The sequence below is a fragment of the Phytophthora cinnamomi genome (genome assembly GCF_018691715.1).
Source record: "Phytophthora cinnamomi strain GKB4 chromosome Unknown Contig85, whole genome shotgun sequence".
In the NCBI taxonomy this organism is placed as follows: Eukaryota; Oomycota; class Peronosporomycetes; order Peronosporales; family Peronosporaceae; genus Phytophthora; species Phytophthora cinnamomi.
Genome location: NW_027151018.1, coordinates 193144 through 208574, shown reverse-complemented (window position 1 = coordinate 208574; position 15431 = coordinate 193144). Strand labels below are relative to the sequence as shown.

The 15431-nt window shown below is 54.4% G+C and overlaps 4 protein-coding genes across 5 annotated transcripts; 3 read left to right on the top strand and 1 right to left on the bottom strand.

Moving 5' to 3' along the window:
* Nucleotides 1–795: 795 nt before the first annotated feature.
* On the top strand, nt 796–2316 carry IUM83_19103 (uncharacterized protein; the record flags this gene model as incomplete). The annotated part of the gene is made up of 1 exon (XM_067944133.1): nt 796–2316. One exon carries the CDS (start codon nt 796–798, stop codon nt 2314–2316), a length of 1521 nt encoding a protein of 506 aa, XP_067784757.1.
* Nucleotides 2317–2396: 80 nt separating this feature from the next.
* On the bottom strand, nt 2397–9260 carry IUM83_19102 (putative pre-mRNA-splicing helicase BRR2; the record flags this gene model as incomplete). Of its 2 annotated transcripts, none has more annotated exons than XM_067944131.1 (1): nt 2397–9260. In XM_067944131.1, the coding sequence occupies one exon, from the start codon at nt 9258–9260 to the stop codon at nt 2397–2399; it is 6864 nt and encodes a 2287-aa protein (XP_067784806.1). The 2 variants fall into 2 exon arrangements, with proteins under 2 accessions (XP_067784806.1, XP_067784807.1); XM_067944132.1 differs by having other exon boundaries at nt 2397–3113.
* Nucleotides 9261–9462: 202 nt separating this feature from the next.
* On the top strand, nt 9463–10043 carry IUM83_19101 (Macrophage migration inhibitory factor; the record flags this gene model as incomplete). Its single annotated transcript, XM_067944130.1, has 3 exons — nt 9463–9630; nt 9748–9807; nt 9909–10043. 3 exons carry the CDS (start codon nt 9463–9465, stop codon nt 10041–10043), a joined length of 363 nt encoding a protein of 120 aa, XP_067784755.1.
* Nucleotides 10044–10295: 252 nt separating this feature from the next.
* Nucleotides 10296–10726, top strand: IUM83_19100 (ATLS1-like light-inducible protein; the record flags this gene model as incomplete). Its single annotated transcript, XM_067944129.1, has 2 exons — nt 10296–10463; nt 10544–10726. The coding sequence occupies 2 exons, from the start codon at nt 10296–10298 to the stop codon at nt 10724–10726; spliced, it is 351 nt and encodes a 116-aa protein (XP_067784756.1).
* Between the last annotated feature and the right edge of the window lie 4705 nt (nt 10727–15431).

Sequence of the window (15431 nt, the reverse complement as noted above, 5' to 3'; positions counted from 1 at the left end):
TGTACGTCACGCAGCAAGCGGCGATGCCGACATTATCATCAGCTGCCCGCGACGCAGACTGAGTCGCAGTAGCATTTCATGTAGCCATATCGATTCATCCACTCTGCTTTGCCGGAAGCATACGCGGCACTCGCTTGCTTTCGCGGAAGCCAAGCTTTCGGTGTGCAGGTGGCCGAGTGGAGGCGCGCGTCGACTTGTCTGCAGTTTGTTTCGAGCCGCTGTTGGTGCAGTATCGTTGCCAACGACCAACGATTCGTTGGTCGAGCCGTGCTCGGCTTGGACGTCGCTCGATCGACGACGGCAAATCTTGCACGTTTTCTAGCGGACGACTCGGCGAACGCTGCGGCGGAGAAGCTGCAGGCAGCAGCTCCGTCCACAGTGCAGCGGCGTTCATTCACCGCTGGAGACGTCAACAGATTGGCAACCGTCGACCGAGCGTGCGTGAGTGAGTCACATGATCGTGGTCGCGTCAATGAGTTTGAGCTTGTGCATCCTCAAGTTGGTCGTGGCGGCGCGAGTAACTAACTCGTTTGTGCTGTCCACGAGCGGGTGCCGCAGGTCTCAGCAACAATCGTGGCCAAGTCGCGCGTGGCACAAGTCACATGGTGGCCGAGCTGGTGGCAGGTGGGCGGCGCCAGGAACAGGCCGCGCAGTCAGGTTTGAGACATCGCCGGGGCGGTTTTCCCACCAGGCCGCGCCATCGGCCGTGCCAAAGCAGGGAAGCCATTCGCCCTTCCCCCGTCCAGCAGAGATCGGGATCAGCAGCGTCGAGAGGAGAGGGAGAGAGACAACACCATGGCGTTCTGTGCCGGAAGAGAGGACCGCGAGTTCTGGGGGGACGACACGTACGAGGACGCACTTTTCGGCAGTCTGGACGAGCCCGAGGAGCTCCAGGCCGAGCAGGACGACGCCCTGTTCTCCGTCAGGTCTCCCGTGCAGCCCGACGCACTCATGCAGCTGGACCTGGTCGAGAGACTCTCGTGGGACGTCGCGAGCTCCAGCGACGGAGAAGAAGAAGAAGAGGAAGACGAGACCCCTCGACTCAAGCTGACGCTACCGGAGCCGCTCTCCATTCAGGTCGGGGACGCAGCACAGGGAGGCGCCGCCGTGCTGCAGTGGAGTCTCATCTCGCCGTGCTCGGACACGGCGTCGCCACAGAATTCCGTGACCCCCACGCTGTCTCCATTGACGCGGGTGTCGATTTCGTCCCCCGTCCGCCAGCTGAGGTTCTTCGAGCCTGAACTCGAGCCCTCGGACGAGCAGGTCAAGACTACGGAGGGGGTTAATGATCGCGAGGTTATCGAGGAGGAAGCTGAGGAAGAGGACGAGGAGGTCCATCCGTTCGACCCTGAGACGTGCTGGTCCCCTGACGAGAACAGCGTGCTGTCATCCGCGGCGGCCACCGCAGCAGCAAATCCGTTCGCGACGTACCAGCCTCCTGAGCCGTCAGAGGATGAAGGAAGCATCGATAGGTCCGCAGGCGTCGTCGTCAGTGACGGCGAAAGCGATGAACAGAGCAATGCAGCATCGGCGCTTCGGCCGAGTCTGCTGCCTCGCGTGCCTACCATGGCTCGCTGGAGACGACAGAAAGCTCGCACGTGCTCAGGAGCGGGCTCTGCAGGAATGCCGACGGCGCTGTCGCTGGCCACATTCAGGGCTCGTACGCGTTCGCTGTCCCGGTCGCGGAACCAAAGCGTTGACAATGAGGACGACGGAGACTTCTCCAGCGACGACGAGGGCTACACACCAGAGCTTCACCGCCGCCGCGCGTCCGAGACAGAGCCCTGTGGTGCCAGCCAGTGGCGGCGAGCAAGAAACAGCAGCATGAGCTTCTCCAGCCAGCGTCTGAGCATGAACGTGCGTATGAGTCCGGCGATGATGACCAAGCGGCTTCAGGAGGCGAAGAGCAAGCTCGGCAGTGGACTGCACTTGCTGCGGTCAGGCTCCACCTCGTCTACTGTCATGAGCGACGAGAGCTTCCTGGACAGCCCCGCCTTCGAGGAGATCAAGAGCGCTCCGGCTGGAATCCATCGCGAGCCAAGCATCTTCTCGGACGATGCCACATCTACGAGCCTCATCAGTGCTACCAGCGTGTACGACATTTCCACCGAGCCGCACCAATCCCGTCAACAACAACTGCGGGCTGGTGTCTTCAAGGCCGCAGGGATGATCAACGCTGCCTCGGCTAAGCTCAAGTCGCGTGCTGGGAGCTTCCGAGCACCACACTTACCCAAGCAGAAGACCGCGGCTAGCGAGACTGAAGAAGAGGACCCAGAGATGGCCACACCACCGCTGCCTCCGGTGTCAGCGCCCTAGGTGGAAAGCAAACTAAAAATTGGCAGGTATAAAATGAATGTTTATCTTTTGGTTGATTCTTCACGCGTGTGCCCATGAGCCTATTCCTCATCATCCTCCTCTTCCTCCTCTTCGTCCGTGTCCTCGCCCTGGACAACCGTGATCTTGACCTCGTTCTCCAGGTCACAACCGGCGTAGCCATCGCAGATCACGTAGAGCTGGAAAGTGTGCGAGCCGATTTCGTCCGGAGCGGCAAACTGCAGCGCCACGTTTGCCCGAGCACTCGCGAACGGCACGCGTTTGATGCTCAGCAGCGTGTTCTTCTTGGAGTCGCCAAGCACCACCCACCAGTTCTCGGCCTTCTTCACAGGGTAGTGACACGCGTTCACGAGACCCAGCTCCTTGGACTCGTCCTGCTCGTCCTCTTCATCTTCCTCGTCCGCTCCCTCGCGCTCGAGCTGCACCTTGACGCTCACAGCCGAGCCCTGGGGAAGGTTCTTTCCATCCTGCTGCACCTTCGTCTGCACAGTAACATCCGGGTAGGCGTTACAGAACTTGGCGACGGCCGACATCTTCTGCGTGTCCAGAGGCAGCAGTTTGCCGCGGGCATCGTCCTCCATACTCAGGATATCCACGGGCGTCTCCACCTCCTCTTCCAGATCCATCTCGCCCAACTTCTTAAGCATGTCCCGCGTGAAGAACGGAATCTGCAGCAGCGGTGAGTCACTGCTCCACTGAGCCTGCACAACCATCTGCGCGAGATCCATGGCCGCCAGAGCGGGTTTCAGCCAGCCGTTGGAGCTGATCACATCGACCATGGCGTGAAGAAGTCGCACGGCGTGGCGCAGAATGAAGTCCAAGTCCTGGCGCAACGCTGGGCTGAGACGGTCATGCTGCTTGCTGAAGTGAACCTGCAGTAGCACATTCGTCTTCACGTGTGCCTGCCCGTAGTCTCCTCCAGCAGCCACAGGGAACTTCAGGTGCTTAGCGAGCCCCTCCAGCTTCTTGTCCTCTCCGTAGCGGCTCGGCAGGTCGCTGAATTCGGTAGCTGACGATAAAATCGTTAGCAGCGCGCGCACCTTCGAGTCTGCCTTCAAACTGCATGCAAACAACTCGATCGTCGTGTACTTGATGTAGTAGTATGCAGCAATCATACCCAGATTCAGCGGTACAAGACGTTCCTCGCCTTCGTTCTCCTCGTCTTCCTCTTCCTCGACAACCTGGATACAGCGCGATTCCTCCAGTGCGTTGACAGTGGTTTCCACGAGTTCTGACAAGTGATCCGACAGGTGAACGTTGGTAGCGCCCTGCAAGTTGTAGTAGTTGGGGTTCTTCATGAATCGGCGGTACATGAAGGTCCATGTGAGGTAATCCACGGCGTCTTGCTTGCTCTCAATGGTCTTCGTCACGATCTCAGCGTTAATGTGATCGCTCAGGAAGTGCTCGAGTTGAGATTCCACTGGAAGCGGGTCGTACAAGAACTTCGCGTAGAATTTCTTCTTGGATGCGTGGCAGAAGAGAACGCACTTTACAGCAGGAGACGCTGCGTGGTTCGCGAACTTGGTCATCTGGAAGACGTCGGCGAGCTGATAATCCACATAACGGTGTTCCCGGCCGTCATAGAACTGGGTTCCCATAATCACCACCATGAACGCGTTAATCTGCGCACTGCGTAGCTCCCACGCCATCGACTGAGGAACGATCAACACCTGAATCTTGCCCGTAGCAAACCGGTGCAAGACGTACTCACGATTCCGAGAAGCCATAGTATCCGTGCAGTAGCCAACGCCGTTTTCCATGGTGTGAAGCAAAGCAGCATCATCAAGTGGTAAATCCACCTTGTCCTTTGCAGAGTGAGAGACAAATTTCTGCGGGTCGTTCTCGGCCAAAGCGAAGGTAATCAAATCGATCGCACTAAGTTGAGCCTGTTTGGCCGATGGCACAAACACGACAACGGGTTTCTTCTCCGCTTGGTTCGCGACAGTATTGTACAAAGGTTTGGCCATTGCCAGCATGCGGGATGAAAAGTCGTTGATCTCAAAACCCTGCACGCGAATCTCCAAAGGCTGCGGGCGAACGTTCGGGTGGAAGTTGAAAATTCCTTCCGACGCGCTTGCACCGAGCCACTCTCCAACGTCACGCGCATTCGCAATAGAGTTGCTCATTGCTAGAATTCGCATCCGACCTCCACGCTCACCAGCTGCTTTTTTCTTTTTGTCCATGTCAGCAGCAATGAACCGCATCCTTGACATCACAACCTCAATCGTGGGACCGTATTCGCCGCCTCCGACAAAGTGCGCCTCGTCCAAAAGCAGCAGGCTGACGTTCTGGATACGCTTGCGTTGTTTCCATCGGCGAGATAGCACATCCCATTGCGTCGGTGTGGCAATTAAGATATTTGCGCTTGCAAGCAACCGCAAGTCTGCAGTCGAATCACCTGTAAGTTCGACAACATTTTGCCGCCAAAAGCTTTCCTCGCCGAACTTGGCAGTCCAGTCGTCATGCTTTTCATGACAGCTAGACTCCTTCGGGGTCAGATACACGAGCAAGTGGTCGCCGAATTCGTCACTTTTGGGGTCGGGCTGGCCCAGAGAAAGCAACGTCTTCATGATGGCAAGCTCCGCTAGCACACCCTTGCCACTTCCAGGGGGCGAGCCGATGAACAGGTTGCTTTCAGACTCCAGCAACCGCGGCAGGACTTGGGTTTGAATGGGGTTGAAACGCTTAAACCGCCACGGGTTTGGTACCTGGCGTGCGTTTGACAGCGACTTGAGAACTGACTCGGCTGTCTTCTTCTTACCGCCAACAAGCTTCAAAAGGATGTTGTTGACGAAAAGTGGTTGGAGGTCCAGCAGTTCGGTCGGCGGCGAATTCTTCTGAGGTAAGATGAGCTTGTGGAACGACACGGGCAGGGAGCTCTCGCAGTGGATCCACTTGTCCGAAATAACCTTGATGTAGTACAATGGGGCCAAAGGTTCGAACAACGGCATTGTAAAGCTGAGGTAGGTTTCTTGGGAGGCAAAGCGGCGCTTAATCAAAAGCCACTCGTGGTGAAGGATAGTCTCACCGTCAACGTCCTCCACAAACACCCAAAAACCCTCAGCATTACCGTGAACTTCCCGCGTGAACTCGAAATCAGGTGTCACGACCAAATCAACCTTCAACATAGAACGAGTGATAGGCTGCACATGAGCCGAAAGCTCAAGCTTCGGGAACTGGTGGATCATCTTGTAGAGCTGCTTGCCATACTGCGGGTTGTTGATCAGTTGGCCAAGGTCCGCAGGTTCCAAGTCGTTATACTTATCCCATGAAATATCCTTCTTCTCGATGCGCTTCAGAATCGTTTCCGAGATTCCCGGTGCAAATTGACGAAGAGGTGAGTGAGAGAGCCACATACGCTTGTCCACCATCTTGCAGAAGCTAAGCATCCTCTCAGCCAGCGAGGCCCATCCTCGGGTCAAGCAAATTTCGAACAATGCTCGGAAAATACGAGCTGCCGACTGGTGAATGTGCGCCATATCCGCGAGAAGTGCAAATCCGTCCAGCTTCAGTCGCGATATGTACGCCTGCAGCAAGACATTCACCTTCGCCGAACCACTTCCGGCAGCGACACTGCCAGGAGCAGAAGACACCAACGATTCCTTCACCGGTACGGGTACACGTTCCAAAAGCTTCACAAGCTCTAGTTTTTCCTCGGAACGGACGATCACGTACTTGAACTCATTTGAGAGCGAGAAAAGCCGCAAAATCTCGATGTCCGACATGTGCGGCTTCAAGTACTCATTGTACGTACTAATGGAATCGTGTGCAATGTAGTAATGACTAGCCACACGACCGAGCGCAGTCACTTGAAACAAACCCGAGCGGCGTTCGTACTTTATCAAGTTGTGTTTTGCCAGCAATGTCGCTGCCGAGTGCACTAAGTCGGTGCGGTACTGTAGCAACGTGGGATCGGCCTTGCGGTCTGCAATGGAGATACCGTACAATGTGGGGTTGCGCAGCATACGGATGAACAAATACGTATAGCCCAGCCACGTCGCTGCTTGAGCCACGTTCTGAACGCTACCCACCACAATTTCTGCGTTCAGATTGTCAGCCAGCTTCCCCATCATTTGCGATTCCACTGGAAGCTGCTGGTTCATCAGCGACAAGTAGTATGTCAGCTGCGAGTGCTGAGTAATGATGATGCCTTCACCCTGCGTGTCGAACTGCACACGACCAGCACGACCCAGCATTTGCAAGATGTCGAGCGGACTTAGCTCACACCAGTCACCCTTTTCTGCATTGTAAATTTGGGTGCCCTTGATAATCACCGTGTGAGCCGGCAGGTTGACACCCCACGCCAGCGTTGACGTGCTGACCAATACCTTCAAGTGTCCATCAGCGAATGCATTTTCCACGAGTGTACGGTCTTGACGCTTCATACCAGCGTGATGGATACCGAAACCGTACGGAAGAAGGTCCTTCAAATCATCGTTGCGCTCAATCTTCTCGGCCTCTTGCAAAAGCACCTCGCTCGAGGCAGAGTTGGGTCGGATCAATCGAGCAAGAGTGTCGTTTTCCACAAACAAGTCCCGTAATGCCTGTGCAGTCGACGCAGTCTCTTTCCGCGAATGCACGAAAATCAGCACCTGGTTGTCCAGCTCAGCCTGTTCCATGACCTTTTCGTAACAAATCTCGTTCATCAACGCGAAGCGCTTGACTGCCTTCTTTTCCATGATACCAATGTACTGCTGTTGCAACGGCACCGGACGGTAACTGGAGTCGAAGTAAAACAGTCCCTGAGCGGGGTCCACGCGAAGGAATGCAGCCACATCTTCGTAGTTTGGCAAAGTAGCCGAAAGACCCACCAATCGCACCATTTGCTGTGTGGCTTCGACGTTTCTGATGGTACGCGCGACGAGAGCTTCCAGCACGGGACCACGCGTATCGTGAAGCAAGTGGATTTCATCAATGATCACCAGGCGGACCAGCTGTGTGTAAGTGCGATCATCTCCAGACTTTCGCGTGATGATATCCCATTTCTCGGGCGTCGTGACAATGATCTGTGTGTTAAACAATTGCTCGCGGGACAAGTTCTGGTCGCCTGACAATTCACGCACTTGAATGCCGTAGGCACTGGACAGTCGGGCGGAGAGGTTAAGCACCACTTCTTGCACCAGAGCCTTCATCGGAGCCACGTACACGATCTTAAACGAGTTCAGATCGATTTCACCAGTCTCCGGGTCACGAGCCTTCATCACCTCGTGCAAAATCGTCAGCATCGCGACGTTCGTTTTACCGGCGCCCGTGGGGGCACACAGAAGCAGGTTCTCGCTCGTTTCGAAAGCAGCGGGGAACATCTTCGACTGCACGCGGTTTAGTGACTCCATGTTCTTGAACGCGCCCTGCGCCCACTTCGGCAGCGTCGAGATTTTAATCCGAGCCTTCTCTTCAGCAACAGCCATTTTCGTGCGAACGGCTGGGACGTGGACCTCTTCGTACCCCTTCTTCTGAGCACGCCAGGTGCCCTCGGGCAGGCGGCACTCGCGGTTGCTCATCAGGTGGCCACCCTCCTGGAACGCGAGCGACTCGACATCGACGTAGTGTTGCGGCTTCTTCTTGGCCGCTCCTTCCGCCTTGGCCGCTTCAACGTTGGCGTCCTCCATGTCGACATCGCCGTCCGATTCATCGCCGCGAGTTTGTGCGCGCTGTCCTCCTGACTGTTGCTGCAGCTTGCGAAGCTTATTCGCCTCCGCGCGGGAGGTGGTCTCCATCGCCCCGATGCGGTCCTGCATCCACGAATCAGCCGACGCGGTGGAGCGCAGCTGATCCAAGATGGCCTTTCCTTCGCCGTCGTCCAGCGTTTCGTCCGCGACCATCTCCTCCTCAATGCCGCGGCGCTCGTCGTCATCCTGCGCCTGCTTGAGCCGCGTGCAGTAGAGCACCTTGGCGCGGTTCTCCAGCAGCAGCTTGATGAAGTCGAACTTGTCGTAGTCCAGCAGCAGCACGAGCCTGTTCTCGCAGGCGCTGAGGTCGCTGCCGGCCTCCTTCAGCACGGCCAGCACGTCCTCGGCCAGCGTGGCGCTGCTGTCCGCGTCCTTGTAGAACTTGGACAGCTCACGCTGCAGCCAGAAGGCGTCAATGGCGTGGACGTCCAGCCTGTACTTGGCGTCTGCGTCGTCCTCGTCCTCGTAGCCGTGCTTCATCTTCATGGCCTGCTTAGAGTCCTGTTCCCGCTCCTCTTCTTGCTGCTCCTGCTCCTCCTCGTCGTCCCTGACCTCGTCCAGGTCGGACTCTTCCTCCTCCTCCTCCTCGTCGAACACGACGGCCACGCCCATGTCCTTGTCCACCTCGGCGTCGCTGTCCTCCTGTTCCTGTCCTCCTGCGTCCTCCACGGCCTTCCCGTCCCCTCCTATTGGCTGAAAATCCGTGATCCGCTTGCCCGCCGCCACCAGCGCGCTGAAGGCGTGCGCCGACAGGCCCTTGAGCAGCTTCTGCGCCTCGCGCAGCTTCTCGTCGTCCCTGTACGCGTCGCTCTTGAGGATGGCCAGCACCTCCTCGGCCGCGCCGGCCAGGATCTCGCCCGGCTGGGCGCCCAGGCGCGCCGCCACGACGCCCAGCAGCTGCTCGTACGCGTCCTGGCTCGCGGCGCTCGTGGGGCGGTAGGCCGCGGCCTCGAAGGCCGAGCTCTCCTTTAGAATATTACTTTTGACAGGTGGGAAGAGCAGACCGCCGCCGGTTGCGTCGTCCGCGCGCCTTCTCTTGGTTTTTGTATGGCCGTTTTGGTCCGAGCCGCGCTTCTGACGCTGCGGCGTGGCCTTCTGCGCGCGGTCGCCCATGCGGTAGCCGATGCGCCCCGCCAGAGACTCCACCTCGCCCGTGGGCTCGTCCGGACGCCGCCGAGACTCGCTGTCCGCCTGCAGCACCAGGTTCGAGTTCTGCTGGTACGCATACTGCCGCGAGCGCGCCACCTCCTCCGCCATCGTTAGTTAGTTAACTACGATCCACCCGACTGCGGTGTGGCGCACATAAGGACGGACTATAATGGGGAGAGCTTTTTTTTAGGTGGGACTAGATTTTTGGTCCTGGAAGATCGGTCTTGACCTTTTTTTTTTATGGGTAGAGAGCTCAAAATTTGATAGTGGCCTTGAGTGGAATCGGTGCAGATAGACAGAAGTGTGTGCGATGCCGAACGTGCAGGTGACGAGCAACGTGCCGGCGAGCGGCGTGGACCAGCTGAAGGCCATGGCCGCCATCTCCAAGGGCGTGGCCACGGCGCTGGGCAAGTCGGAGCAGGTGGTGATGGTGCACCTGAGCCTGGACACGCCCATGCTCTTCCAGGCCTCGGACGCCGTGAGTGCTGTCGTCTCTCTCTCACCTCCCTCCCTCCCTCTCTGCTTCCGGCAGTTCTTCAATGTGAGACTCAATGTGTTTGGTGTTGCTGTGGTTGCTATGGTTGTGTTGCTGCAGCCGTGCGCCATGATCCAGCTCAGGAGCATCGGCAAGGTGGACGCCGAGCACAACCCCACGGTGCGTGAGCCCTCCCGCTGTGAGGTGGAGAGGGTTGTTCTCTGTCTAGATGGCTCTCTAGCTGATAAGGAGAGTTGTGGGTGTTGTTGTCGCTGCTGCAGACGGCGTCGATCCTGACGGAGACCGTGAGCCAGGAGCTGAACGTGCCCAAGGACCGCATCTTCATGAACATCGACGACGTGCAGCGCTCCAACTGGGCCAAGGGCGGCGTGCTCATCCCCGAGCCCAAGCAGTAACCAGCGCAGCAACCTCTACTGTTGTGCTGTGCCTTCTTAGTCAGAAGTAATACCGGTATCCCCACTACAGCAACCAAGAAAAAGAAAGAAAAAAAAACGAGTCAAATATACTGCTCGCATCCTCGCTGTGATTCACAAGCACCACGCAAACCACCTCAGCCGTACTTAGTCGGATGCTTGTCATTCCGATCCAATCTTCACTTCGAGATTCGCCTCAAGTATACCGGTACTGTATCGTATCATACCGGGAAGATGCCGTTCGTGCACGTGAGCAGCAACGTCCCCAAGGCCAGCGTGGACGTGCCCGCCGCTCTGCGCGCGCTGTCCAAGGCGCTGTCGGCCGCGCTGGGCAAGCCGGAGGCCTACCTCATGGTGCAGCTGGATCTGGACACGCCCATGCTCTTCCAGGCCTCGGACGCGGTGCGTGGCGTTGTGTGCCACAGTATTGTGGCGCTTCTCCCTGCTAATTCTTAGTGTAATTCGCCGCGTCGCTGCTGCAGCCGTGCGCCTTCATCCACATCCGCAGCATCGGCCGCATCGGCCCCGACCTGAACCCCAAGACGGCGGCGGCCCTGACCGCCACGGCGGCCGAGGCGCTCAAGCTCCCGGCCGACCGCGTCTTCCTCAACCTGGACGACGTGGACGCCGGCAACTGGGCCATGGCCGGTAACACCTTCGGCTAAACGTAGTCAGGAGGTATCCGGTGGTTCTTGAATGGCGACAAGGGATGAACCGGTTGCTGATTAGGTTAAGCCACAGATCTTCCTTCGGAGACTTTCCGTCGCTAATGTGTTGTTCCTCTTCTCTCATTTTGAGCATGTGCTGCTTTTACTAGCTGAAAAGAGAATTGAAGATGTTTATTGATTCAATTCTTTTGCGGGGATTCCTTGAATCATTTCGATCGACAGTACCGGTACTGTCGTATCTTCGGATACCATACAAATATCGTAGTGGTCGAATTCTTCTTTTGTCACCGCAAGTATTCCAGCACGCAAAACTGAGTTCTCTGAACTTCTCAAAAGGAGGAGAAGCATACCGCTCGCCCAGAAACTCACGTTAACCTGTAATGGTGTGGAAGAGTCTGGCGGACCGCTAGTGGTGGTGCCCTCGAAGCTGGAAGTTACGTTGGATGATGTGTCGAAGGTTCTGGATGAGTATTATGTACAGAATACTAATCACCACATCACCAAGTTATCCTGCTGGAGGCGATGCTTTGTATAGTTTCGTATACTACAAATGGATTCTCTATCAACATTTTCTTCGGCTTACGCTGAAACAAATTTCTAGCTCATTTAGTGCATCTTGTTCCTCGGTATTTGTCGCCTCAAGCTCGATCCGTTGACCGAGTAATAGAGCTCTGGTCACAGCTTACACGACAGTCTTCGTTGGCGCGTCGGCAACAACACTACTGTAAGCTCTCATCGCTGTGGAACGCGAAGCTGGTGTATTCTCCAGTCCCAGTTGCTTTAATTTTTTGTCACGACTGGCGATCACGTTGTGCTGATACATTGGCCATGTTTTGGACTTGTAGCCTACAAGTTGTAGGGCATTGCTGGTGCAGCTAACCACAGTTGCCCATAGTTTTGTGTGCTTTTTACTATCTACTACTTCGACGTGCGTACGTGGTAGTACTTTACTAAAATTCCACAGTTAGTTTCGATCGATTTACGCTAGCGCTCAACCCCTCACCAACTACTTACTTATGTCACCAACGACGAAGGCTTCGAAGACGTTCACCTCCGAACTCAACAATTTGTTCTGGAAACATTTACATGGCTCGGAATTTTACTTGAGCGTTTGGAATTGTGTTATCCGATCTAGTTTGACGACGAGTATAGCGGAATCAATGAGAACTAGACCTCACGCGTTGTATTCACTCAAGTGTCTTGCCTTTTCACCCTGGGCAAAAAAATAGCTCTTGATTGGAAGACGCTGTATCGCTGACTCGCATGCCAGTCTAACGTTATTCCCTACCCCAGGAGACACCAACGCGGCTCGCCGGGCCCTGTTGGTTAGCTTGCGGGTTCATGCGGTTGTATTGACTAGCATGTTCTCCCCTGAATGCGGCGCTGACTTGCGTAACTCCAAACACAGCGACGATGGCGACGACCAAATTCTTGAAGAACAGCATGCTTCGTTTCTCCCCCCCTTTACTTGGCGCAGATATTGTGGGCTTGATGCGGCAGATTGAATAATGGCAGTTGTGATCAGCGTGCGAGGGCCTCACATACGAGCGATAGTGCGATCTAAAACAGGAGGATTGCCATCTACAGTGTAGACTCTACACGTCGCTGGCGTGAGCGTTCTCAGGGATCTGTGTGTATAGTACAGTGCAACAATACAAAACATCGTCGCCATTTGCATCGCTGTTATCTAGGATCACACTGCTTTCTGCGTCTCGACTTGAGTTTAACGGTATTGGCCTGATCAAAAAAGCTTTTAAATTAAAAGGGTTCTACTAGAGCACTACTATGTAATCAAAACTTTGGAAGCTCGGGACCCACAGAAGATATATACTTTCTTAATACTTTCTTAATACTGTAACACGTTGGTTTGTGGCATAGGAAAAGTTCGGGATCCTCGGAGGTTCAAGACGTCTAAAAGCACGCAAGACGACAACCTCGATTTTGCATATTCATATGGATAGGCTCGCGAGAGATCATTTCGTGGTGTGAGATGCTGCTCACTTGGTTCTTGAGACCTTGGCTAGAGTTGTTTCGTGATGTGTCCGCCAGTTGCTAGGAAAGCAGTGGACAGCGTCAATGTTGACCTGAGGCGCGTACTTGAAGGTTCCAAGTTGTCTACAGTACAAACTTCAGACGCGGTATCCAAATTTATGAGCTGGGACTTCGACAAGGAGAGTTTTAAAGTGAAAACTGCAAATGGTGGTCGCGAGCGTGTGTTTACAGAGTTGATGCAATTGATGGGACAAAGTAGCGGTCGACTTTATGAAGATGACCTCGACCATATCTCGACAGAAAGCACGAAAGACCCACAGCAACGGGGGCTGACCACGCCGCGCAACCAGGACAACCTAGATTATCTGTGTACACTGCTCCACCAGGCAGTCGCAGGTCCGGCTCAAGAAACGAATAAAAAGGATTTGACTTGCCCTCGGGAGTGTCTACTGAATTCCATGGTATTCCACAGCGCTGCGATAAAGGGCTACAATGATACCGTTGCAGTCAGATAAGTTGGTGGACCTGAACACGCCAACGCTTCACACGAAGGAATCGATTGTTCATCTGGCTATCAAGAATGGCCACCGTGGCTTGTGTTAGATGCTCTGTTCAATCGGGGCTGATTTCGCAATGAAGGATAAGACTAGGAATCCTGTGTGGGCGGTAACAACTGATCGTGTTAGTCGCGCAAAATTAAAGCTGAAAGGAGAATATTAATGCGACTAATCGAATGACGGCAGAAAGGCATTCGGTAGACACGCCGTGCAAATGGAGAAAAGAATCGCCCTGCGCTGGAAAATGACCTCATGGATACTGGGAGTTCAGTGAAGAAGAAAAACAAGAGCAAGCAGTAAAACCTCAGGGAGCAACAGGCATAACTAGTCCCCTCGGAATCATGGAGTTCTATGTTGATCGTTATTCACTTTTCGGTCCATGAAAGGTATATAGCGCCGAGACGTAGCGTATGAATTTCTAGTTTAATCGGTCAATGGACTAAAGTTCAACACTAAGAACAAGATCCCTGCTATTAATTAGAACCGAGCTTGACGACAAACAATGATGTGCTATTATGTTAGAGTGTTTACTTTTGCCGACAATCGAGCATGCAGCATTCTGTTCAAGATGTAAGACGCCGCAGTCGCTCTGATAGTGACGTGTCGATGTGGGCTTCACGGCTTTCACCTCATAAACGACGAGTTTGCTGGCTTGCTTTCGTCAGCCTTCACTGTATTTGTCTAGGCTATTATGCGACCATTGCGCGATGCTACGCGAAATTGCCAAGAAGCATGCTGGATAATTGGCTAAGCTTCTATCGACTTGGCTTGGGGTTTGCACACTACAATGCCGTCGTGGTTGTACACGGCTGTTTTGCCAGCATTCACTTCTTTTATTTTGTTTGGATGATTGGCTGGTCAGTCGAGAAGCGGACGCTAGTTTTCAGTGTTGTTGGACGCGCTTCCAGAAACGAGCGCCTGAAACACAGTCCATTTGGTGGAATCCGCGCTTTCTACTCGAAGTTCAATGTCGGTGGCCCGTTCTTCGATGTGCTCCTGTTGGTGCGAGAAATAGTAGAAACTGCGCTGCAGACAAGTCAAGCCTACCGAATGAGTTTGCTACTTTCACGGCGATGGCTCAGCCACGGCTACGTTGTGTTACTGGTACTCAACTATTGGTCGACAACGCTAGTGCACCAAGGTTTCCACATCCACACAGCAAGTCGGCGGTTTTGGGCTCTTACTTGTGACTGCGTGCTTGATCTTGTGACTTCCGTTGGTATAACGTCGGCGCTACTGATCATTTACTCCTCTGAATTCTACTTTGAAGAAGGTGGTTACCCGACGTACAACTGGTATGACGACATTTGGGCCGTGCAAGTCATGAGCGAATTCCAAGTTTTGATGGTAGCCTCCTGGGGGGACTTCACCATGCGTGTAATATTCGCTTTGGGTTTAATAAGTAACATGAATAACATAAAGAAGCTTCTGAGTGCAAGGTCTTTAGGCTCAACGAGATCTCTTAGAAATAGCAAGTCCAAGACAAGCTTTGGATCTGCAACTGTTGTCCCAGTCAATCCTAGCTTATCTGACGTGGAGTCCGCGTACAAAAACAATCAAGGTAAAGCCTTGAAGCGGTGGGAATCTTGGTTTACTCGAGTATTATTTTTCTCGTGGGGAACTCTGGTTCTGGTGGTCCATCTGTACGGGGAGTCCATCCCAACATTCCCCCAGTGTGAGATGCCCATCAAGCCTTGGTTTAGTTCCCAACCATCGTGCTCTCTCCTCCTTCTAAACTGCTATGCGCTTGGCCTCAGTGGCGCCGAAAGTGAAGTTATTGCGCAGTGGAGCCCCTTTGACCTATCAACCATTGCTTCTCTGGTAATTCGTCACTGTTCAACGCTCGAGATGCCCACGAAGCTAGCCGAGTTTTCGCGTTTGAGAGCTCTAAAAATTTACAACTCAACGATCACAAGTTGGTAGGAAAAAGCTGCCATCTCGCAAGGGCAGCACCCCAACCTCCTGATGTTGTTTCTCGTGCGTGTTAACATGATCAATGGCGAGCTCCCCGCAGGTCTGTATCGAGACATTTTGCCTCACAGGCTACGAGACATCGAGTTCTGTGTGACCAACTTGCGTACGATGCCCGAGAATTTGGACTTGACTTGGCCACACTCTGCCACGATCTACCTCGAGGCTGGCAAATTAACGGA